The following is a 21,630-nucleotide window of genomic DNA, read 5'->3' on the forward strand; positions in this document are numbered from 1 at the left end:
AAATATTACACCTTCACCCCAACCATAAACAATCAACGTCTTTAGAATTCACGCCACACAAAACGTAGCTAGATGACAATGGTAAGTGTTATTCACTAGAAACCAACAGGAACCACATCACAGACAGAACTAAAGGTAGAAATAAGAAGCCAGAGAAATAAACACAATAATGAGGTGGAAGTGGTTTCACGATATAGCTGGAGCTACAGGACAGAATAGCGAGCCCCTGATGGCCCACACATTAACACCTACTAAACAGCACTAGGTTGAGGGTTTTAAGTCTTATAATTCCCCCAAAAAGTGGGGGGAAAAACAGTGGTTACACTAACTGTCTTGACTTGTGTACTTTGCCTCAGTTTTCCTTCCAGGTCAGAGCGAGGAAATGGTTGGTAACTTCTGTAAAGTTCAGTCCCTCAGGAATGTTGTTCCAAAGTGCTGTTTTCCCTCTGTTTGGCGTTTAACTGAATTTGAATCACTAAAATCCAAGAAGATAACTCCGTTTTGACGCGCTGTTTTCTAGTACACTAGATAGCCTTTCGGCGTTTAGCCGTGTGAATGCAGTTTGAAAAAAACAAAACAAAAAAAAAGACTACCGGTGTTACGTCATGTCACGTGACCGTAGGACCTGAAATTTAAAGGGCCACAGCGTTTCCCGTCACATATATTATGGTCATAAATTTGCAATGTCGGAGATGGTTTTCCTGCTGTTGCCGTGGTTCCTTGTCAAAAAGATTAAAGCAGTAACTTTGATCCCTTAAATAGGTCATTTTGTTTTTAATGTAGTCAGCATGTGGAGAAGCTGAAGAACTTTAAGAACATTGTGTTCTGTGGTTTGTGAGGCTTGACAATCAAGCGAATTCGTTTCTGTAATTGAAAGATGCCCCAAAATTAAATTTTAATCGACTTGACTTTATATCAAATGCATAAATGTTTTTGCGTGATCAGTTTTCCAACTTCTGTCCTGTGATGTTACAACTTCTATCTTGGAATTCAGAAGTTTATTGGCATTTTTTTTCTGAATGATTCTACATAATTAATCTTACGATGATTTATTGTGTATGATTACGGGGGAATTTATTTAGCTACTTTCTCTCATAATACAAGCTTCTCAGAATTGTTCTTAAAAGTCAGTTTTCTTTATACGAAATGAAAAAAAAATAAATCTGAGGAAAAAAAAAACTTAACTTCCTTGACGTCACGAATGACACGTATTCAAAATGGCGGCCGCGGCGATGGTGAGTGTCAAAGCGAACCCCTTTCCTCAAACTACATCTCCGTCATTGTTTTCCCCACACAGTCCACGGACGGCTGTCAGGCAAAAGTTCATCTTCTTTGAGAAGGAGCACTGACTTGGCCAGGTTCTGATAGAGTTCGCTTGTTTTCTTGATGCTATTGGTGCAGCTAACTGGCTGATGTTTAGCTAACTCTAGCTAGCTTGATTTTTCAGGAAGCGTTAGCTCTTAAAAGTGACCCGTGCATTCAGTGTGCTTGGTTGGTAGTCAGACTTAGATGGCATGGTGTCTCTGGCCTCTTTATCACACTGTCATCTGCTGTCTCTCCGCGGAAAACCCGCTTGGTGAACTTAGTTGAGTGTTAGCAGATAGCAGTCGAGCCAGCAGCAGTGCGTGGTTGTGATCGTTGGAGTTGTCACAACGACAACATCAGCCGCTGCGCCCACACTCGCACCTTGTTCTGAAAGAGTATGGTATCACGGAGTCAGGATCAGTAACTTCATATGTTACAACCCAGCCACAAGTCTTTGGCCTGGCCTCATATTAACTGTATTCACTCCCTTGATATTGTATTTAATGTTCAAAATTGCTGTACACTGTTGTATGTGGTTTGTCCATCTGTGGGTCATGGGAAAGATACTTTTTCTCTCAGCTAATTTTCCAAATAAAGATAAAATGATAGTTGCTATCCGTTTTTAAAATTCAACAAACAGTTTTCAGAAGTTGTAAGAAAATATGGGTAAAAAGTATCCATGGGACTATGCAAATATTATATGCTTGAAATGACCCAAAAAGTCTGAAACAAATTACTTTTAAAATTATGTATTGAGCACAGCTCACCTGAGTAGGGTTAGTCAATTTCTGTCTCTTGCTTAGACATTGACCAATACAGTTTATAAACGCCTGTGAATACCATGTTTGAATGTTTTACCTGGTAAAACATTAAAAATGGTAAAATTATACCATATGGTAAAATTTACCATATGGTTTCTTTAACTAAACTCTACGCCATCTGAAATTATCAGAAATTAATTATATATCTGAGTTCCTAAAAAATTCTAAAATAATTTATTTTTACTGTTTGTTTTTCCAGTTTTTTACATACATGTGATTACATTTTTGAACAAATACATGGTTCTGTGGGCCACAGGTGCTACAGCTGAATAATCGAGGAATTCATGAATTCAAAAAAACTTGTAATAGTCCCTTTATCTGCCCATACCTAGACTGTCAATTTCTACAAACAAAAGGTGTTTACCCTTTGGGTTCCTTTACCACCATGGGTCCTCAAGTTCTACTTCTGAGATGAAATTTTTACATACTTTTGTCAGCTTGTGGTCCTTCTCAGCTGGTGTTGTACCAAACTACTATCCAATAAATTATTCAAATCTCCCCCTAGTATTATCATGCCTTTTGCATTATCAGTGACAATATTTGCAGCTTCCATGAAGATATTCTGATCATATTCATTTGGAGCATACACATTCATAATAGAAAGTTCTGACTCTCCTCTGTGGCTGCCATTACAGGCTTCCCGGGTTTGTCTTGAATAACTTCCAAGACAGAAAGTCTTGTGTCATGTTAATAAGGATTGCTAGTCCCCGTTTTTCGTAAGGTCATTCTTTAAGCTGTTGCTTGTCATTTTGATGTGGATGGGAATGCAGATATACTTGTCAGGTGGACTCTTCCGGTACCATGGTCATGACAGGTCAGACCTGTAAAGTCTGTTCGAAAGCAAGAGTGGACGATATGCAAGAGCTGATGATAGACAAGATGGATGACAGTTTATATAATGCATGTTTGCACGTTTGATGTCTCTCTTTGTGAAAGAAGTGAGTCACTTGTAGAGTCCTGACCAATACCTCTTTATGTAGGTAAGCAAAAGACTGGCTGATTTAATCAACAATGCAACAATGCAATCAGTTGTTGACAAGACTTTTCAGTTGCTTCCAGAAACAAGAGGAAACGTGTCGTGTCCCTCACTGTGTGCGAACAAGATAGACCTGCTGGTGTCAGCAGTCACTCTGGTGCAAATGAGCCTTGTGTCGGGTTTACAGATTTTTAGTGTTTCCTGGTATTTTTGATCAGCCAGTTTCACTGCCTATCCCTATTATCCCGTTTAGGTGGTTACTTGATGAATTGCCTATATGAGAGGATTTTTTTTAGTCATTGTGAATGGTGAAAAAAACATAAAAAAACAACTATTTTTCCCAAGCACCTGAACAGTCAAACAGAAAAATAGTGTACAAAAATTTTCCATGTGCAAAAACTTTTCATCCCTAGAAAAGTTCTTTCTGTATTAACAGATTTTGAGGGCCATACTTCTATACCTCCACAAGCTTGTATCTCACTGTTTCCCCACAGTGCTTCAAGAGCCTGAGCATAGAGTAAAGCCATCTAACTACTGGATCAGCCCGCATAGCTGCAGATCAATCTTGTTCTTGTTCTTGTTGATCATGTGGAGAAAATGGCAGTCAAATGTGATTAATGTCTGATCTCAACAGAAACACAAAGGTGTCGTATAACACACCAGGGAAGATCACAGAAAAGTTGGACAAGTTGACTGTGCGATTAGACTGACTCTCCCTGCCCTGGAATACAGGGAAACAGCAGCTTACTTTCCAGAACTCATTTTCTTTGCACCAAATTACAGTATCTTGTGTCACTCGAGACAAATGCCACTCAGTCCTTTTGTAATCAAAAGAAATCTGACACCTCTGCAGTCAAAATCCAAAAACAAGTCACAAAACCAGTGCAGGTGTTCTCCTTATTTTGGGCTGTAAATGCCTTTTACTGAATAGGTAAATTCTCACTGTAGGTCCAGTAATTTCTTTATGTAACAGCTCCACCTGTATGACTGAGTATCATCACTGGAGTTCTGGGTTTCAACCACTGAAGTTGTCGCTGCACATGATTTAGATATTCCTCAGTGAGCGTGCAGATGTTTTTACTTTCCATGACATTAATAGTGTTGTTGTATTAGTTTGTCCTAAACAGTGTGTGAGAGACCCAAGCATTGGTCTCTGTACACATTGCGATGAGTTGTGAGATGCTTCCGTGCAGTTACCGTATTTTCACAAGGCGCACCATACTAAAAGGCACAGTCTCAGTTATGTGTGCCATTATTGTATTTACCACACACATAAGGCGCACCTGATTATAGGGTGCGGGTTTTATGTACAATCCACGCCCACACTTCCCCCTTTAACGTTCTCATGGTGTCCTCTACTACGTCCGCCTTACAACAACACACACACAAGCATAAAAGTGTGCGTCTTTAAAAGTAGAGCGGGAGCAAAACTGAGTTGGTATTCACATTTTTTCACCGGTAATCGTCATAAATCGAACCCATTGGAGTCCTCATCCTCTGTTTCTGATTTGAACAGCTGCGCTAAATCTCCATCAAACATGCCAGGTTTACTCTCTTTACTGTCAGTCACTTTCCGTGTCGTGCTGCTCCTCGGAAATGATGCTGACTTTTTCGAAAGCTCAAACAACAGTGCCAGCAGACACGTTAGCCCAAGCATCTACAATCCATTCGCAAATTGTGGCGTAACTTGCCCGGCGCTGCCTTCCACTCTTAGTGAAACTGTGGTCTCCAAGAAGACTTTTCGTACCCCATTGTGCGTATCGCTAGTGTGCCGGTCCCCTCCTTCTCCACAGTGTGACTCACCGGGATGTTGAAAGTGAGCGGCACCTTGTCCATTTTAATGATGTGGCTGGGCTGGATGTATTTGTCGGCGATGTTTTCAGGGTTGTTAAAACAACAACGTTATGCATAACGTACATACCTGTTCTTTTATATACAATCAACGCCCACACGTCCCCCTTTAATGTTCTCATGGTGTTCTATACTACGTTCGCCTTACAACAACAATACACACAGGGCACACTGCACTACAGGGCGCGCCGCACATTTTGAAGAAAATCTAAGACTTTTATGTGCACCTTATGGTCGTGAAAATGCGGTACAAGTCAATGTTTCCCTGAATAAAACTGCTGTCGTTCTTTTCTCTGCGTCAAATTGGATCATGATTGAGATGAATTCTAAAAGAATATAGATGCTTTCAGAGTCGCGTCATAGACTGAGCAAATAGTGTTTGTCAGAGTGTTTGTATTGTGTCTTGTGCTGCAGGAGGCGTGGTGGGCCTTGCTGCTGCTGTCCATGCTGCCTGTGGTGAGGCCTTTCTATGTACCAGGCGTTGCACCCCGGGACTTTCATGAAGGCGAGATGGTGGATATTAAGGTAAGGCTGTATGGACCTACTTATGTTTTTTCTAGACAGATAAAGGAGAGATGACACATCTCTTATGGTTCTATCTAACCTGTGTTTACTCTAATTCACTAAAAAAACAATCCAGCTTCATTCACTGGGTTGAGCAACCCAGTGAATGAAGGCACTCAGTTGTCTTGATAGGTGGGACAAAATGTTGCAAAATGAAAGCCACTGAATCGTATGGTCAGGCTTGATTAAAACGTAATTTTTCGTTACTGCTCCAGAAGCTGCAGTCATAATCCGTAAGACAGCAGCACGGTTGTACAGCAGTTAGCGCTTCTGCCTTACAGCACGAAGGACCCTGGTTCACAGGGGGCCTTTCTGTGTGGAGCTGGCATGTTCTCAGCACCCACGTGGGTTTCCTCCCACACAAAAACAGTTTAAAAGATTGAAATTAGAAAAAGACAATTGAAATTTGCTCAGATTTGTGTGAATGAGAGATTGAAAGGTTGGTTGTCTTTAAATGTGCCAAGTGATCAGTCTAGAATGTCCCCCGATTCTCGCCCAATGACAGCTGGGATAGACTTCAGCATCCACAACCTGAAGTGTAGGATTAGCAATAGATAGTGAATAAATAATCAGTAAGGCATTAATCAACATCCTTTCACACTATGGCGGAGTGACCAATAGTTGAGGTCCTTGTGGTAGTGTGCACATAATTTTTTTCGCACCAAATTACAGTATCTGTCTGATATTCTTTTCAATAAACGAACAATAAAACAAATGTTTGCACAAGACAGACTGCAAGCTGAATCAAGTCAAAACACCCAGAATTAGTTAGAAACCAAGCTTTAGCAAGTGGATTGTAAGCGGTTGGGGACACCGGCTTACCGGACACTAATTGATACTGTTATTTGGGATGGATTATGACTAATGTGAATGTTCTCAGATGAATGTAAAAATAATTTATTCATGAGGTAGTTATTTTGGTCATTACAGTGAAAAGTTTCAGAAACACTCTTAGTCAATATTGAGATTAAACTTCACTAATCATTGACTCTGAAAATAATTAATTGCATTTCAGTTTTGATATAATAAGGACATTGTTAACACACAAAATTAAGTAACTACTTCCTCTGCAACCCTGATGCACAAAAAGCCCTGTGGGTTTTATTAGGGTGGGATGAAGTATTAAACCAGTCAGACCAGATTATTGTTGCAAAATCGAATAGTGTTTTCTTAACAATCATTCCGTCCATTGAAATATTTGCTGTGTGTATGGAGACATCCCTCTGGTTACAAATTATTCAACGTCATGTAAACATCTTAAGGTTGGCCTGATAAATCATGGTCATTACCTGAAAAAGGCCAGAGTGGCAAACTGAATGTACCAGAATGAATCTGAACTGAACAAAACTGTTTATGAACCTTGTATCAACTTCCATCCATCCATCCATCCATCCATCCATCCATCCATCCATCCATCCATCCATCCATCCATCCATCCATCCATCCATCCTCCCCCACTTATTTGAAGTTGGGTCGCGCGGGGGCAGCAGCCGTAGCAGTGAGGCCCAGACCTTGCTCTCCTCTACCACATAGTCCAGTTCCTCTTGGGGGACCTCTAGGCTCTACAGCATGTCCTGGGTCTTCACCGTGGTCTCCCAGATGGACATGCCCGGAACACCTCCCCTGGGAGGCATCCAGGAGGCATCCTGACCAGATACCCGAGCCAGCTCATCTGACTTTTCTCTGTGCAGAGGAGCAGAGGCTCTACTCCGAGCTCACCCCAGATAAACAAACTTCTCACCATATTTCTAAGGGAGAATCCACCCTGTGGAGGAAACTCATTTTGGCCGCTTTTATCCGCGATCTTGTTCTTTCGGTCACTACCCACGAGCTACCCACAGCTCGTGGGTAAGCGCAATGGAAGCATGGAACATGGCCCATTCAGACTCAATAACCCCCAACTCCCTCAGTACGTGGTTGTAGTTCTGCCAGAGGTGGGAGTTGAAACTCCTTCCTGACAGGAGGGGACTCTGCTAGACGTTCCCAGCAGACCCTCACAGTACGTTTAGGTCTGCCAGGTCTGACCGGCATCCTCCCCCACCATCAGAGCCAGCTCACCACCAGGTGGTGATCAGTTGACAGCTCCGCCCCTCTCTTCACCTGAGTGTCCAGGACATGTGGCCACAGGGAGGCTACCCTGTCGTACACCGGGTTGAACCCCAATATGCAGGCGCCAAGACGGGGGGGCAATCAATATGCCCACAACTGCCCGGTGCCTCTCACCAGGGGCAACTCCAGAATAAAATAAGAATCCAGACCCTCTCAAGAGGCCTGGTTCCTGACCCCATACTGTGCGTTGAGGTGATTCAGACATATATCTAGACGGAATCTCTCAGCCTCGCGCACCAGCTCGGGCTCCTTCCCCTCCAGTGAGGTAACATTCTGTGTTCCAAGAGCCAGCTTCTGCAGCCGAGGATCAGACCACCAAGGTACCCTGCTCCAGCTACCGCCAAGCTCACCTTGCACCCGAGCCCCTTGGCCCTTCCTGTGAGTGGTGAGCCAAGGGGAAGAGGGGCCCATGTCACTCCTTCAGGCTCTCGCCACCGAACCCTGTCCCTGGGCCTGGCTCCGGGGGGGGGGTGACACACGTCCGGGCAAGGGAAAACTGGGTTCGATGATTGTCTTCTTCATGGGAGGTCTTCTGAGCCATACTTTGTCTGGTCCCTCACCTGCGACCTGTTTGCCTTGGGTGACCCTTCCTGTGGCATAAAGCCCCCAACAACATAGCTCCCAGGATCACTGGGACACGCGAACCCTTCCACTATGGTAAGGTGGCAGCTCACAGAGGGGTTGTATCAACTTGCTGGAATAATATCTAAAAGATACAATTGTCTCAATAAGGCACAGTTTAATTTTGAAAAATTTTCATCCATACCAACAACAGTGTTATCTTGAATAATACCATGATTGCCTCAGAGTTAATCACCTTGATAGACTGTGGCCTTGCCCTGCAGTTATTGTTAAGCACTGTACAGAGTGTGTGCTTGTGAAGTAGGCCGGTGTGTTTGTGAAATTATGTTCCATATTAATTTGCAAATAATAAATAGACAGTTAGAGGCAATGTCTAAACTGGTTCAAGATGAGAAGAAGTTTAAGTTTCTGACTAGAAGTTGAAGTTTGAAACTCGGTAAGAGAAAAGACTAATACTGTGATGAAGATTAAAGTGATTATATCCTCTTCATAACCCGCTTGACACTGAAATTCGGCAACAGCAACATAACATTGAATCAGAACCTTCTGATTTACAAAGAAACCAGTGAACCAGTGTTGCCGCTCCTGGTTTTAAGCTTTTAACAATAGTGCTATAGTGTTCTGCAGAGTGGGATCCTGCCATTTCATCAGCATCATGGCTTCACAGTCCTCAAAGGAACTGTATATGGGCACAGAAAGAGCACAGTTCCACAAGGCTGTTGAGGGAGTACCTCTCAAGCAGTAAATGATATCATTTGTTTTTCAGGCCGTAAAGCTGACAAGTTCCCGCACACAGCTTCCATATGAATATTACTCCCTTCCCTACTGCAAGCCTGAGTCCGTGGTCTACAAGGGAGAGAACCTGGGTAATGTTGAATAAAGCATCTGTTATTTCTGTGTTTGTTTTTACAACTGATTTTTGGTCCACAACTATTCATTCAACCATTTCTGCAGGCGAGGTGTTACGCGGGGACCGCATCGTGAATACACTTTACAATGTGGAGATGAACAGGGACAAAAAGTGTGAGGTGGTGTGCAGCAGGAAGAAGCTCAGCATACAGAAGAGCAAGTTGATTGCCGAGCGAATACAGGAGGAGTACTATGTTCACCTGTGAGCATTTCTTCAATCTCTGATTCCCCGATTCTTTCTGGCGCCACTTGCGTGTTTGAGATACAACTCAAAGTCGGGGATCCCTCCCATCTTCATTTCATCAGCATTGCCGACAACTTGCCAGTTGCTACCAGGCTGGAGTACCCCAACAGAGAGGCAGGAGGCGAGGATGAGCAGAGGAAGGATGTAGTGAAGGACATCCAGTTTGAGCATGGCTACAGACTGGGTTTTATTGAAAGCAACAAGGTAAGTTCCGTCCTGTAGCCCTCTGTGTTCTGCCTCAGATTGGAGGACACGAATCCCTTCTTCATCAATCCTGACTAGAGGAACGGCCAGGTGTTGCACTTAGGGACAGGATTAGGTTACTGTAATTACAAAGTCCTCTTGTTTGCTTTGCTCCCATATGAAATTCATTCAGTCAAAACAAGAAAATGTGTAAGGGAAGGATCCTGGATGGTCACAAATATTTGGTAGAAAATAGTGGTACTTTTAAAATCTTTTCAATTTTCCATAGAATTGCATTGAATAGTTGCAGTTGTAATGAAACTCTTTATCACCTGTTAAATTTAGATTGAAATGATTCATGTAGATAATGATTCATGAAATCAAAGTGACTAGTTTACTATAGCATCAGAAGTTAAATTCCTGTGAAAGTTAAAATTTGGTCTCAATTCACCCAAGTGTCAATGTAAAACATTTCTATGTCCCAATGTATGTACATGGTCACCTAGACATTTCAGTGATGCTGGATTGTGGTTGATTGAACTCCTGAAATTTTAATTCCACACAATATAATCCTTTGTCTTAACAATTACTGTTGAGGTTGGAAGACTGGGAGGAATACTTTAGAACCGTCATGCAACCAAATCGTAGTTTCTAACTGGAAATTAAAAAAAAATTCACTGATCATTTATTGTACTCAAAGTATTCATCTTTAAATGTAATGTGACACTACTCCTCATAAGACAACTGATAGGCTGATACAACATATCTAGAAAAGACCATCATTGGCCAATTAACTCTGTCTTGCAGTATTTGTTTAACAGTGACGAGGAATATACTTCAGATTAACACCAATATTCTGCCCAGCACAAGTTTATATGCATCCGCTGAAAGTGCTCTAATCTTTGACTGTCCACCATCTCTTCTCTCCCTGCTAGTTTTATCTGCATAACCACCTGTCCTTCATCCTGTACTTCCACCGAGAGAAGTTAGAGCAAGATCAAGTGCACGACTACAGGGTGGTGCGCTTTGAGGTCATGCCGCTCAGTGTAAAAGTAGAGGGTAGGTGGCAGCACACTCTTCCTGTGGTCAAATCCATCTGCAGGTATTTACACTATGTTTAATCTCAGATCTGAATGCTGATGAAGTGAAGAAGACCTGCACGCTGCCTGAGGCCAGCAGCTCCACTGCGCAGGAGATCGACCCGAACAAGGAGAATGAGGTCCTCTTCACCTACTCCGTCCACTGGGAGGTCAGTGACCACAGGTTATACCCAAGCACAAGCAATAGTCAGCATCCCCTTCACCTCGGAATAACAATTCTTTACTCAGGAAAGTGCTTCGAATATATATTCTTGCCTCATAAAACCTAAGGATGCACTGCTGATTAAGTAAGTTTAATCTTTTTTTTTTGACTATTGTAAAGGCAAAAGGTGAACTGTTACCTGAATGACATGAAAATTGGTGCTTCAAATAAAGTTTCAAAACCAGTCTAAAATGTTAGGATAGTAAATTCAAAAATGTAAGAAAAATCACCTGAAGGTAACAAGCAAGGAATAACCTGAAAATGAATAGAGGCTGCTTGAAACATCCCCTGAAAATTTGGAGGAAATTTATTTAAAATTAGAAAGAGAACACGTAAGCCTGGGCAGTATGACAAGTGGAAGGGGGTTGTGTTTGTTCTAAAAAGAAATATCCACCGCTGAGTAGATGAGTTTTTAATTATTTCTTTCATCAGAGTAAAAATGTCAATTTTGTTGCCTTGGTAAGACTTCTCCTGTTCTGTCATTGCCTAAAGAATTATTATACACCATCAACTGAATCTATGTGAATATTCTACAATAGAAACATGCTCTTTTCTACTTGGATAATTCAAACATGGGGAGCAGAATTCATTCATACTTGTTATTTCTACTGCCTGGTGGGCTGCTCTCACACCATAGACAAGCACTCAAATGGGCTCTGCATTGAGTAATTTAGACTGTCAGTCGTATAGTCCTTCGAGATTCGTGGGCATGCTAATTAAACTTTTAAATTAATGACCCACCATTGTGGCAAACTAATCCATTTTTATCTGAACTTGATTTTCCCTCGTGTTTAATGTGTATGCTGGAGCTCATTTACCTTTCAATGACATTATCTTTGAGTTGTAAACGTCTTTTTTGAGACTTTTGAAAACATTGATTTGTAGTCCTTCTATTTGGAAGATTGTCGCTGTAAATTGGAAGATTTTAATCCAGACAGACTTAATAATTCAGTTGAATGTATCAAAAAAGATTTCGATCTGGTCTTTCTATTTTGTCCCTCCCTTCCTTATCTTTTCTGGTGTCTTTTTGGCTCTTGGCCTCCATTTTTAGACCAAATGATCCTGACTTTGAATCAGATTTTAGGCATCAAAAATTAGAGAACAGACATACTGAACTTGGAACCTTCCTCATGGACAATCTTTTACTGCATATATGAGCCCCTCTCATAAGTGAAGCGTACACAAGCAATAACGGCTTTCACAAGAAATAGGGCACCATATTATAAATAAATATTACAGCTATTTAACAGCACTGAAAGGAGAGCAGAGCAGTGATTCCCAGCGGGGACCAGTCCAGGAAGAACGACTGTTATACTGTTTTATGTACATTCTATATGGTGTGCTATTATTTTGAAGGATAGGGTTATCATAGGGTTATCATAGGGTTATCATAGGGTAATCATTGGGTATCATAGGGTTTCAGCTGGAACCAGCTCATTGTGTCATCATTGAAACTGAAGCTATCAAATTTTGGGGCCAAAAAAACTGGAAGCAGAGTGTGTATGCTTATGTAAACCCAACAAATGTTTTGATTTCATTGTTTCCCTCAGCTGTTCTGTGTGGTAAGTCAATTTGGATGATGAGTTTGATGAAAGATGTCCTGCCTCTCTGCAGGAGAGCGAGGTGAAGTGGGCATCTCGATGGGATACCTATTTGACAATGAGCGATGTCCAGATCCACTGGTTTTCCATAGTCAACTCTGTGGTGGTGGTTTTCTTCCTGTCTGGTATGTACTCCTGTGCACTGAGCCTGACAAACCATCAGTCCCATGGCAGATCTATTTTGATGTGGACGACCGTTTGTGTTTCTTGGTTTTTCCTCTGTAGGAATTCTTAGCATGATCATCATCAGGACCTTAAGGAAAGATATTGCTAACTACAACAGAGAGGATGACATTGTAAGTTATTGTATTGCTGAAGGCAAATACTGATCAATCACTGTAAAGATACACACCATGAGTTTTAACTAATGACCACTGGACAGATCAGACAGTGGACAAGAGAGCTCCCCTGTCTCCAGTTTACAACAGACTACCTAGTGACATTGCATCATCCTGCAGCTGCCTTTGGTTTTAATGTCTTATAGATCAGGGTACTCATTTATTCTTTCATCACCAGGAGGACACAATGGAGGAGTCAGGGTGGAAGAATGTCCATGGTGATGTGTTCAGGCCTCCCCAGTATCCAATGATCCTCAGCTCTCTTCTGGGATCTGGGATCCAGCTCTTCTGCATGATCCTCATCGTCATCTGTAAGTCTTGCTTCTTCTTGTTGTTGTTCACCCAACAAGTTTCACAGGCCAGATTTTCACTTTGGTCCCTAAGTGTCTCCCCAAGAACCTGTACAGAGTAAAGTCCACACTCAATCTGTACAAGTTCTATTTTCATTCCTTCTTCAAAGTGGTTTGTATCATCTGATTTGATCCGATAATCTGAATTGTCACTTTGTGATTAATTAATCCAAAAACCAATATTGACATAACAAATTGAGTCAGTATGAGCAAAATTTGAAATTTGACCAATTTAAGGAGCAGGAGAGCATACCAGCATAAATGTGATGTTGTAAATAACTATGCAAACAGCATAAGGAATAGACAGAGCGTGCAGCAGGTAAAAATACTGCCTTACAGACATGTTGTCTTATGTATGTCCTATGAATGTATGTAGCATTTAGCTTAGTCATCTTCAATGGCAGTGTAAGTGATTCTTCTATAGATTTGAGTCAGCTCGCTAACCTCTCTCGAGCTTGGATTCCTTACTCTGCCGGCTGAGCCTGCAGTTTGATTCTCCACTGTAGAAACCCTACTGTACCCAGAAAATCTTCACCAACCTAAACTGATTCCAATTAGAAATACACCCTTGGTTATTGACTGACATGGAGTTCAAATGTTTAGTGTTTGTCGCTTTGTCAAAGAAATAAACTAAGGATTGTTTTTAATCTCTTGGCAGATCAATATTATAAAGTCTGGAAGTGCTTTATTGCCGGATCTTACTTGAAAATGTGGTAGAAATGCCATTTGAGTGGAAATTAAGTCATAACATTATACGAGCACCCTCTAAAACATCATCAGAGTAAAAAACTCCCAAACAATCCCATGTGCCATAATTTCCGGACTATTTAGCGCACCAAAATACAAGCTGCACCGGCTAAAAATAAATAAATATATATGTATATCTACATATATATGCCGCACTTGTCTGAACTACAGGTGTCCATGTTTTAACATGAGATATTTACACAGAAAGGTGTTAAAAAAACAACAACTTTTAATTAAATACATACAGGTAACATCCACAAATATGTACTGGAAAGTCCATCCATCCATCCATCCATTTTCTATCCCTACTTTTTCCTACTCCAACTGATCATTATCTTTGTTGTCCTGCGCACTAAAACCATTAAAGTTGTCTTCTTCTGTGTCAGAATTGAACAGCCTCAGAACAGTAATTTCATTTGTCTGATGTGACGAGGCTAAAGGTTTTGGTGGCATGAAGCTCGTTAGCCAAAAAATCCATAATCAGCAGCATTGTTGCTATAGCTGCAGTATTCAAAGCGTGTGACAAAAGTAGCGGCTTACTGTCCGGAAATTACGTTAGCTACTGACATTATTTTTTTTCATCAATTCCATGTGAGTCAGCTTCAAATCTTCCATTTCTCTGCTCAGTATGACATTTCTATCAACATGCTTCTTCAGTCCAGGGAGCAGAGGGACTCAGTGTAGTGTAAGAAGTATTTACAGTAAGTAACTCCAATCCTTTTTCTTTGTGTGTGTGCGTGTGTGTTTGTGTGTAGTTGTTGCCATGTTGGGCATGTTGTCGCCATCCAGTAGAGGAGCCCTGATGACCACTGCCTGCTTCCTATTTATGTTCATGGGGTAAGAAGCCAATTTGACGAACAGAATGAAGTGTTCTTAGTATGTCTTTGTTTACTGCTTTGCTTAATCCTGTGTTTCCCCCCGTAGTGTGTTTGGTGGCTACTTTGCCGGCAGATTGTACCGCACACTGAAAGGCCATCGGTGGAAGAAAGGAGCATTTTGCGTAAGGCGCCGTAGTCGTGGATTACATTAAAACATCTTAAATGTCTAAAAACTTCTCTGTGTAAACAGAAGCATGTGCTTCAGTTGTTTCTGTTCTACCTCCCCTCTAGACAGCAACTCTGTATCCTGCCATAGTGTTTGGAATCTGCTTCATCCTCAACTGTTTCATCTGGGGGGAGCATTCCTCTGGAGCCGTAAGAGAGAGCGAGAGAGAGAGAGAGAGAGTATACATGTGCTCACACATAAGTGTGTGTGTTGGAGCCTGTGCTTTCAGGCAACATTGTGTGAAATGCAGCTGGAGGCTTTTTCTATTATACAATTGTATATCTTCAAATGACCTAATCAAAAAATATTTGGTGATTGAAAGAATACAATTTTTGTATTCTGGGTTGTCGTGATTTTCAAGATATGAATTATTGCTAAAAGAACTGATGAGTACTTTGTGTGTCCTGTTGTGCTCAGAATGACAAAGCAGGAAGTCAAATTTTATGAGAGCCAACATCAGGTTTTTGTGAAAATATCAGCATTTCTTTGATAAATTCATTATCATTAAAAGGAACTGGTATAAGGTTCATGGGTCATTTTTGAGAGCAGACTGTCAAAAGCCAGTCAGTTCCAGAAAAAGAATGATCAAGTGTTGACAAATGTCAGCAGGTATCAAGTTTGCAAATTTTGATGATTAAACAAGAACCTCACAAAAAGAACCTATGTTTCATTTTGGTGGACTGACAAGCCAATTCTCCTCCCAGGTTCCCTTTACCACTATGCTCGCTCTGCTGTGCATGTGGTTTGGGATCTCCATGCCTCTTGTCTACTTGGGCTACTACTTTGGATTCCGCAAGCAGCCATACGACAACCCAGTTCGCACTAATCAGATCCCCCGGCAGGTTCCAGAACAGCGCTGGTACATGAACAAGTTTGTTGGGTGAGTGTTCAGATTAACAATTTCAGCACTTTTATCCTTCGACTTTTTCTTTATCTGACCGTGAAGTTAAGGTCTATGTTTTTTAAATCCAGTGTTTTGTTTCCACTAGAATCCTGATGGCTGGGATTCTTCCATTTGGTGCCATGTTCATTGAGCTGTTCTTCATTTTCAGCGTGCGTATTGCTCACTCTCAAGCAACTTTGATTATTGAGTGTGTTTCAATTCCTAGTGTGGAAATACACATTGTTCTGACTTAAACTTAACTCGCTCGTGTGACAATGTCACCAACAGGCTATCTGGGAGAATCAGTTCTATTACCTCTTTGGATTTCTCTTTCTGGTATTCATCATCCTAGTGGTCTCCTGCTCTCAAATCAGCATTGTCATGGTCTATTTCCAGCTGTGCGCAGAGGTGAGTGGGCCGGCCAGCTTGGACATTTGCACCATCATTTATCCGTTCATATTTCTGAAGTCCAGTTCAGATCTTTTGTTGTCTTTACACAAGGACTGTAGACAACCCCGAATTGTCTGTAAAGTTGCAATGATGCTTCATAGTCAGATTTTTAATTTTTTCACATGAAGCTACACTGAATTTGATATGCGCTTGAAACACTAATAGCAGGTAGAGCAACACCCTGTTGTGTAGGATCTATGCAATTTTGAGGTAGGAAAATTAAAAAAAAAAAATTTATTTCGTATACTTCGGCTAAGCATCAACAGTAACTGGTCTGTAAAACTCTTTCGTTTTCAAAGGCAAAAGTTAGAATGAGACTTGGATTCACAAGGTGTATCAATACTCTAATCTCAGGGACAAGACCTAGACATTTATGGTTTAAGTGGCAGCAAAACAGGAAATATGGTTGAAATGTGGAGGATTTCTACAGATGTATCCATACAGCACTTGATGCTGTTTTGCTGTTTTCCCACTGACAGGATTACCGCTGGTGGTGGAGAACTTTCCTGGTATCAGGAGGCTCAGCTTTTTATGTCCTCGTTTATGCCATCTTCTACTTTGTCAACAAGGTGTGTGATCCCCTGTCTCTCTGTTATACACACATAAAAACAAACACACAAACAAACTGTGAGGTGGAAAGCTTGGATTATTAGAATTCCCCTCAGTGGAAGAAAAAGAGTTGCTGAGTTTTGTACACAGCTTCCCCTTTAGTCTTTGCTCCAACCCAGAGAACAGTGTCAGGAACACGCAGAGATAACATAGAGGTAATTACTTTATTATGAACAGATTTAAGATTTCTACTTGTCACACTTTTTGTTGAAGTTTAAACACTTATAAAGATGAAGCTTAAACACTTGTAAAGGTTCTGGCAAATTCAAAAGCAATTACACCAGCAGCCTGGGTTGTTCATCACACCACCACTGCATCGGTAATTGTGAAAAAAACAAGTAGCTGCTTGTGTCTAACTTCCAGTAGCTGGTTACCCTTTGGTCCGTTGGTTATCTGTCACCCGGCTGTCACTCAGACCCATCAATCCAGCCAACTGTAATTTTTCCAAACGGAGTTTCAGCAATTTTGCAAGTGGGTTGACACTCTGTTGTGCTTGAAATACATAGGCTGCGTGACTTTTGCAAGTGAAGCTGCATCAGCTTCCACAAAGGGGTTTAAAAAACAATGTAACCTATGTATTTTCACAATAAATCTCTTGACAAACACTTGATATTTGACATGAGTCTATAAGGGCGGCTGTACAGGATCAAAAAAATCCAGCGTTAAGAGGATTTTTGTTCTGAGCAAGAAACAAACTGCAAAAAAGAACAAGAGCTTCATCGGAAATCACTATTCTAATCATAGGAATTACTAAGATGTTTACCTTGCCTTTCAGTTATCTAAAAGTCAATATAAATGTGATTTCTTTCACCTAAGATCATTATGATGGTTGAGAAAGGAGCATCTACTGCAGAAAGCTGTTGGCAAATTTAACACGTAGCCTGTCATAAAACTATAAGAGTGTTGACAATTAAGTAGGATTGTTTGATTTCAAGCTAGGATAACAATATCAGAGAGCAACCCGGTGACAGCGCTGATGTTTGTCTTTCCCCCCCGCAGCTGGACATCGTCGAGTTCATCCCCTCACTTTTATACTTCGGCTACACCGCCCTCATGGTCCTCTCATTCTGGCTGCTGAGCGGCACGATTGGTTTCTACGCCGCCTACATGTTCATCAGGAAAATCTACGCCGCGGTCAAGATTGACTGACATCCATCGTTGCTGCTCCCATTTTTCCTCACATTTTGATTTTTTGTTGTTTTTTTTAATATATATATTTTTATTCTTTATATCCAACAAGCACTGACTAGTGTGTTGAGGGGACAAGAGGGGGTGCTTTTTACAGTGAAACAGCCCCGCCTGCTGGCCGTGCAGGGAAAAAAGGCTAGAGTCACCCCCCCCTGCTCTTTCTGGGACAGACGTGGGGGCGGGGTTTACCCCGCTTGGACAGTCGTCTGCTGTTTCACTTCGCACACATTGGGCCAAAGCTGGTTAAACTACCCTAACTGCAGTTTTGTTTCTTGATACTTCAGTTTTTTTGGATCGTAATTGATCCATGTTTTTATTTTTGTCAGAAATTAACCTGCTTCTTTCCTGTCGTTTCTTGTGAGTTTGGTTTCATCTAATTTCCTGCTGTCCCCCCCTGTTTTCAAACATGGCTTTGGGTTCTTTTCAGAGACTTTAAAGATCAGGGAAGCGTTCAAGAGTCTGACTGTGGTTATCATGATAAGTTTGTTGTTTTGAAAAGTATGGGAGAGAGTTATGTTATACCGTAACACAAGAAAGGATAAATTAAACGGTATATTATTTTTTACTTGAGTTTCCATGTCCTGGTGTGACCATGTTTGACCACAGCTATAATCAAAATATGATTTCCTCCCTCCCAGACAATGGTCTCTTATTAATGTCGGAATATTGGCTCATTTGCTGCAAATGAAAGCGACCGGCTCTGCAATTACGTGAACCCGTCGGCCCAGAGCTGCTGACTGTTGGTGAAGCCGCTGGAGTTGGAAGGATAGAAATGCGGAAATGAATCTTGTTATTTGAGTGTGCAAGAGCTTCCCTGCGCCGTCTGGAGTTTCCCGCTCATTAATCTGGTGTCAGTGCAGCCTGAACTATGCAGCCAGAGAAGAAGACCGACCCTCTGATTGGGAAGCTCTTCTTCCTCTGGGTTTTGACATTTGTCATTGCCAGCCATGTTTGTGCACAGTACAGATGCCCGTGTGTCCACAGAATGCAGAGCACTGCGTGTGTTTTCCTTGTGTCTTTGTATAGACTGATGATCTTGCTCCTCAACCAAATTTGCAAATTGGTTACATTGTGGTTTTTTTTATTATTATTGTTATTATTATTTTAATGTGAAATGCTCTCTAAATATGCATTTATAACACACCTGGAAATTGATCTAGCTGGGAGTGAGGGGCTTCTTTCAGAGCTAATGCTGATGTTAATGGAATAGTTTGGGGAGCAGGCTCCATCATATAAAATGAGGAGAAAGATACTGGAAATCCTTTACAATGCAAAATTTACAATGCAGATCGTCTAACTATGTGATTTCTCACAATTCCCTTCCAGCCACCACAGCTCCCGACCTTATGCACTAAAACAAGTTTTATCAGTTTTTTTTTTTCTATAAATATATTGAACTCTGTAAAATAGATTAGCATGTACTCTGGCCAAAAATGATACATGGGGCAATTTTCAAGATTTTTTTAATCCCCCATTTTAGGTTCCACTTCTTCTCTATCATGCATGCCTGATGTTTACCAAAGTTAAAACTCAAAACTCTGGTTGTTCATCTGACTGAACTTATATTTAGTGTGAGAATTTAGTGCAGAACATTACATTTACTTCACGTAATGAACTCATCCTCATTTACTACTCCAGTATTGCCCCAAAAATCCAAATTAATGTTTATTAACACGCAGACCCTTGCTGGAAGGATTCATTCCCACCAAGCCATTACCACCTTAAAAGAGTTCTACCGTCTCATCCGCGTCTCTTTCTCAACTACAGAAATACCTGTCACGTAACAAAAATATGAAGAGAGCAAAAGTCTCCTTGCATGCTCAGAATTTCTTTTAATATTTTATTACAGTCAGTCCCACATAGGGGTTTTAGTGTCTTTCTTTTACATTTCTTTTGTGTTTTGCACACTTGAATGGTGGCCTTGAATGGTTCCCACTTTTGCTCTGCCAGGTCCTTATCTCCTTAATCTGTGCTAAGCTTGCTGGCAGTGGCTACATAACCTGAGCATCAGTGTTGTCAGTCATTGGATTGTGAGTTGGTGTCCCTAAAGTGCTAAATTCCCGCTTTCAAGACATAATTGGCAGCAAATTCAAAATATATAAAATTCAGACTCTTTGTTGCACGAGATTTTTTTTCTGCTCTTTAACCAGCAGAAATATACCCTCAGCCCTTTCCGAGCAAATTATACTTGAGAAAAATGTCTTGCTGTCATGCCAGAAACCTCCACTCCCAAGGCCTCCCAGCGCTCAATCAGCAGCAGTATTTATGTCACCATGACGATCGGTTGTCAGCGTTTTTGCATAGTTGTCAGGAGGGATGGATTTGCCCTGATTTTCCAGGGACCAAACCAACAACGAACACTCTTCTCCTTCCTACTCCCACTCCCTCCTCTATCACTGCTCTCCTCACCATACAAGAGATGCTCCCAGTGATGTCCTGGAGGCGGCAGTTGGACAAATATTCCTGTGTTGCATCTGGAACAAAGACAAACTTCCTCCTGCAGAAATGAGTGTTTTTTTTTTTCTACTGATGGAAAACGGTTTACAATGTAAATAACAGAAACAGCTTTGTATTGTAGCCTTCTTGCTGTTTCTATCTCTCTCTCTCTCTTTCTCTCTCTCTTTCTCTCTCAATAATTCCCATCCCGGTTTTAGCCAGAAGCATGATGATGCTCATGACGTTCCTCTTGTTTGTTTTTTCTTTTACAGAATGTCAAATTACAAAATGTACGATGACGAAATAATAAAGTGATGACCAGTTGGATATGAACCTTTCTTTCAACATTCTAATTTTATTTAAACTTTAAACTTAAATTTCTTTACTTGAAAGAGATCCAGGGTTACCAAGATGTTTTTATTCTATTAGATCAATATTTGTACCAGTAACGTAGCTACATAAGAACATTGATAAAATCTCTCAACATGTCTAAGTTTGTATAAAATTGTAAAAAAGACTTGTTTCCCAAGGACCTTTCATATGCTTGTGAAAAATACTGGAGGCACGGTGTTTTCCTTTTAAGTGTCCATTACGGTACAACTAGCAGCACCCATGCGCTCTTTCAGCAGCTTAGCTTAGCTAAATGTGTCAAATGTATCTTTAGGGAAGCTGCAAGAACACAGCTACCAATCCTTAGGAAGTTGTGTGCATCCACAGGCAATTTCCACTCCTTTCTTTTCTTCTTGTCCCTTAGAAAGCTGTGTAGTCTAGCATCAGTCCCTTTGTTTCCCTTGGACTGCAAATTATAACCAAAAGCAGCACAATGTGGTATTATTACTGTATATACCACACCAAGCGAAATTTACCACAAGCAACCTCTATATGTCATCAACCCAGCATGTATTGCACTAGTCAAATAATGGCCGTGCCCCTTGGTTAGAATGTGCATTATCAATTGCAATTTTAAAAGAAATTATTCGTTGTGCTTTTTTAACAACACATTTTAGTATGAGGAAAACACTAAAGCTTACATAAGCATGTGTGCCGCAATAAACACACTTGTTCAGTAATTGAGGCACCAATTCTGGTACTACTGCGGTCAATACTAGATAACCAAGTGCTGGTATCATGATAACAT

The 21,630-nt window shown here is 41.1% G+C and overlaps 1 protein-coding gene across 1 annotated transcript; it reads left to right on the plus strand.

Moving 5' to 3' along the window:
• The first annotated feature begins 1,213 nt into the window (after window positions 1-1,213).
• Window positions 1,214-20,819, plus strand: tm9sf4 (transmembrane 9 superfamily protein member 4). The gene is made up of 18 exons (XM_086159689.1): window positions 1,214-1,235; window positions 5,368-5,478; window positions 8,975-9,074; window positions 9,163-9,319; window positions 9,424-9,565; window positions 10,480-10,603; window positions 10,672-10,793; window positions 12,461-12,572; window positions 12,673-12,743; window positions 12,964-13,096; window positions 14,638-14,719; window positions 14,807-14,882; window positions 14,992-15,075; window positions 15,631-15,806; window positions 15,916-15,979; window positions 16,098-16,217; window positions 16,739-16,828; window positions 17,868-20,819. Exons 1-18 carry the CDS (start codon window positions 1,218-1,220, stop codon window positions 18,015-18,017), a joined length of 1,932 nt encoding a protein of 643 aa, XP_086015815.1. The 5' UTR covers window positions 1,214-1,217; the 3' UTR covers window positions 18,018-20,819.
• Window positions 20,820-21,630: the final 811 nt, after the last annotated feature.

Source organism: Fistularia commersonii, chromosome 14, assembly GCF_037954325.1.
Source record: "Fistularia commersonii isolate RoL2024-O1a breed Wild chromosome 14, RoL_Fcom_v1.0, whole genome shotgun sequence".
Lineage (NCBI taxonomy): Eukaryota > Metazoa > Chordata > Actinopteri > Syngnathiformes > Fistulariidae > Fistularia > Fistularia commersonii.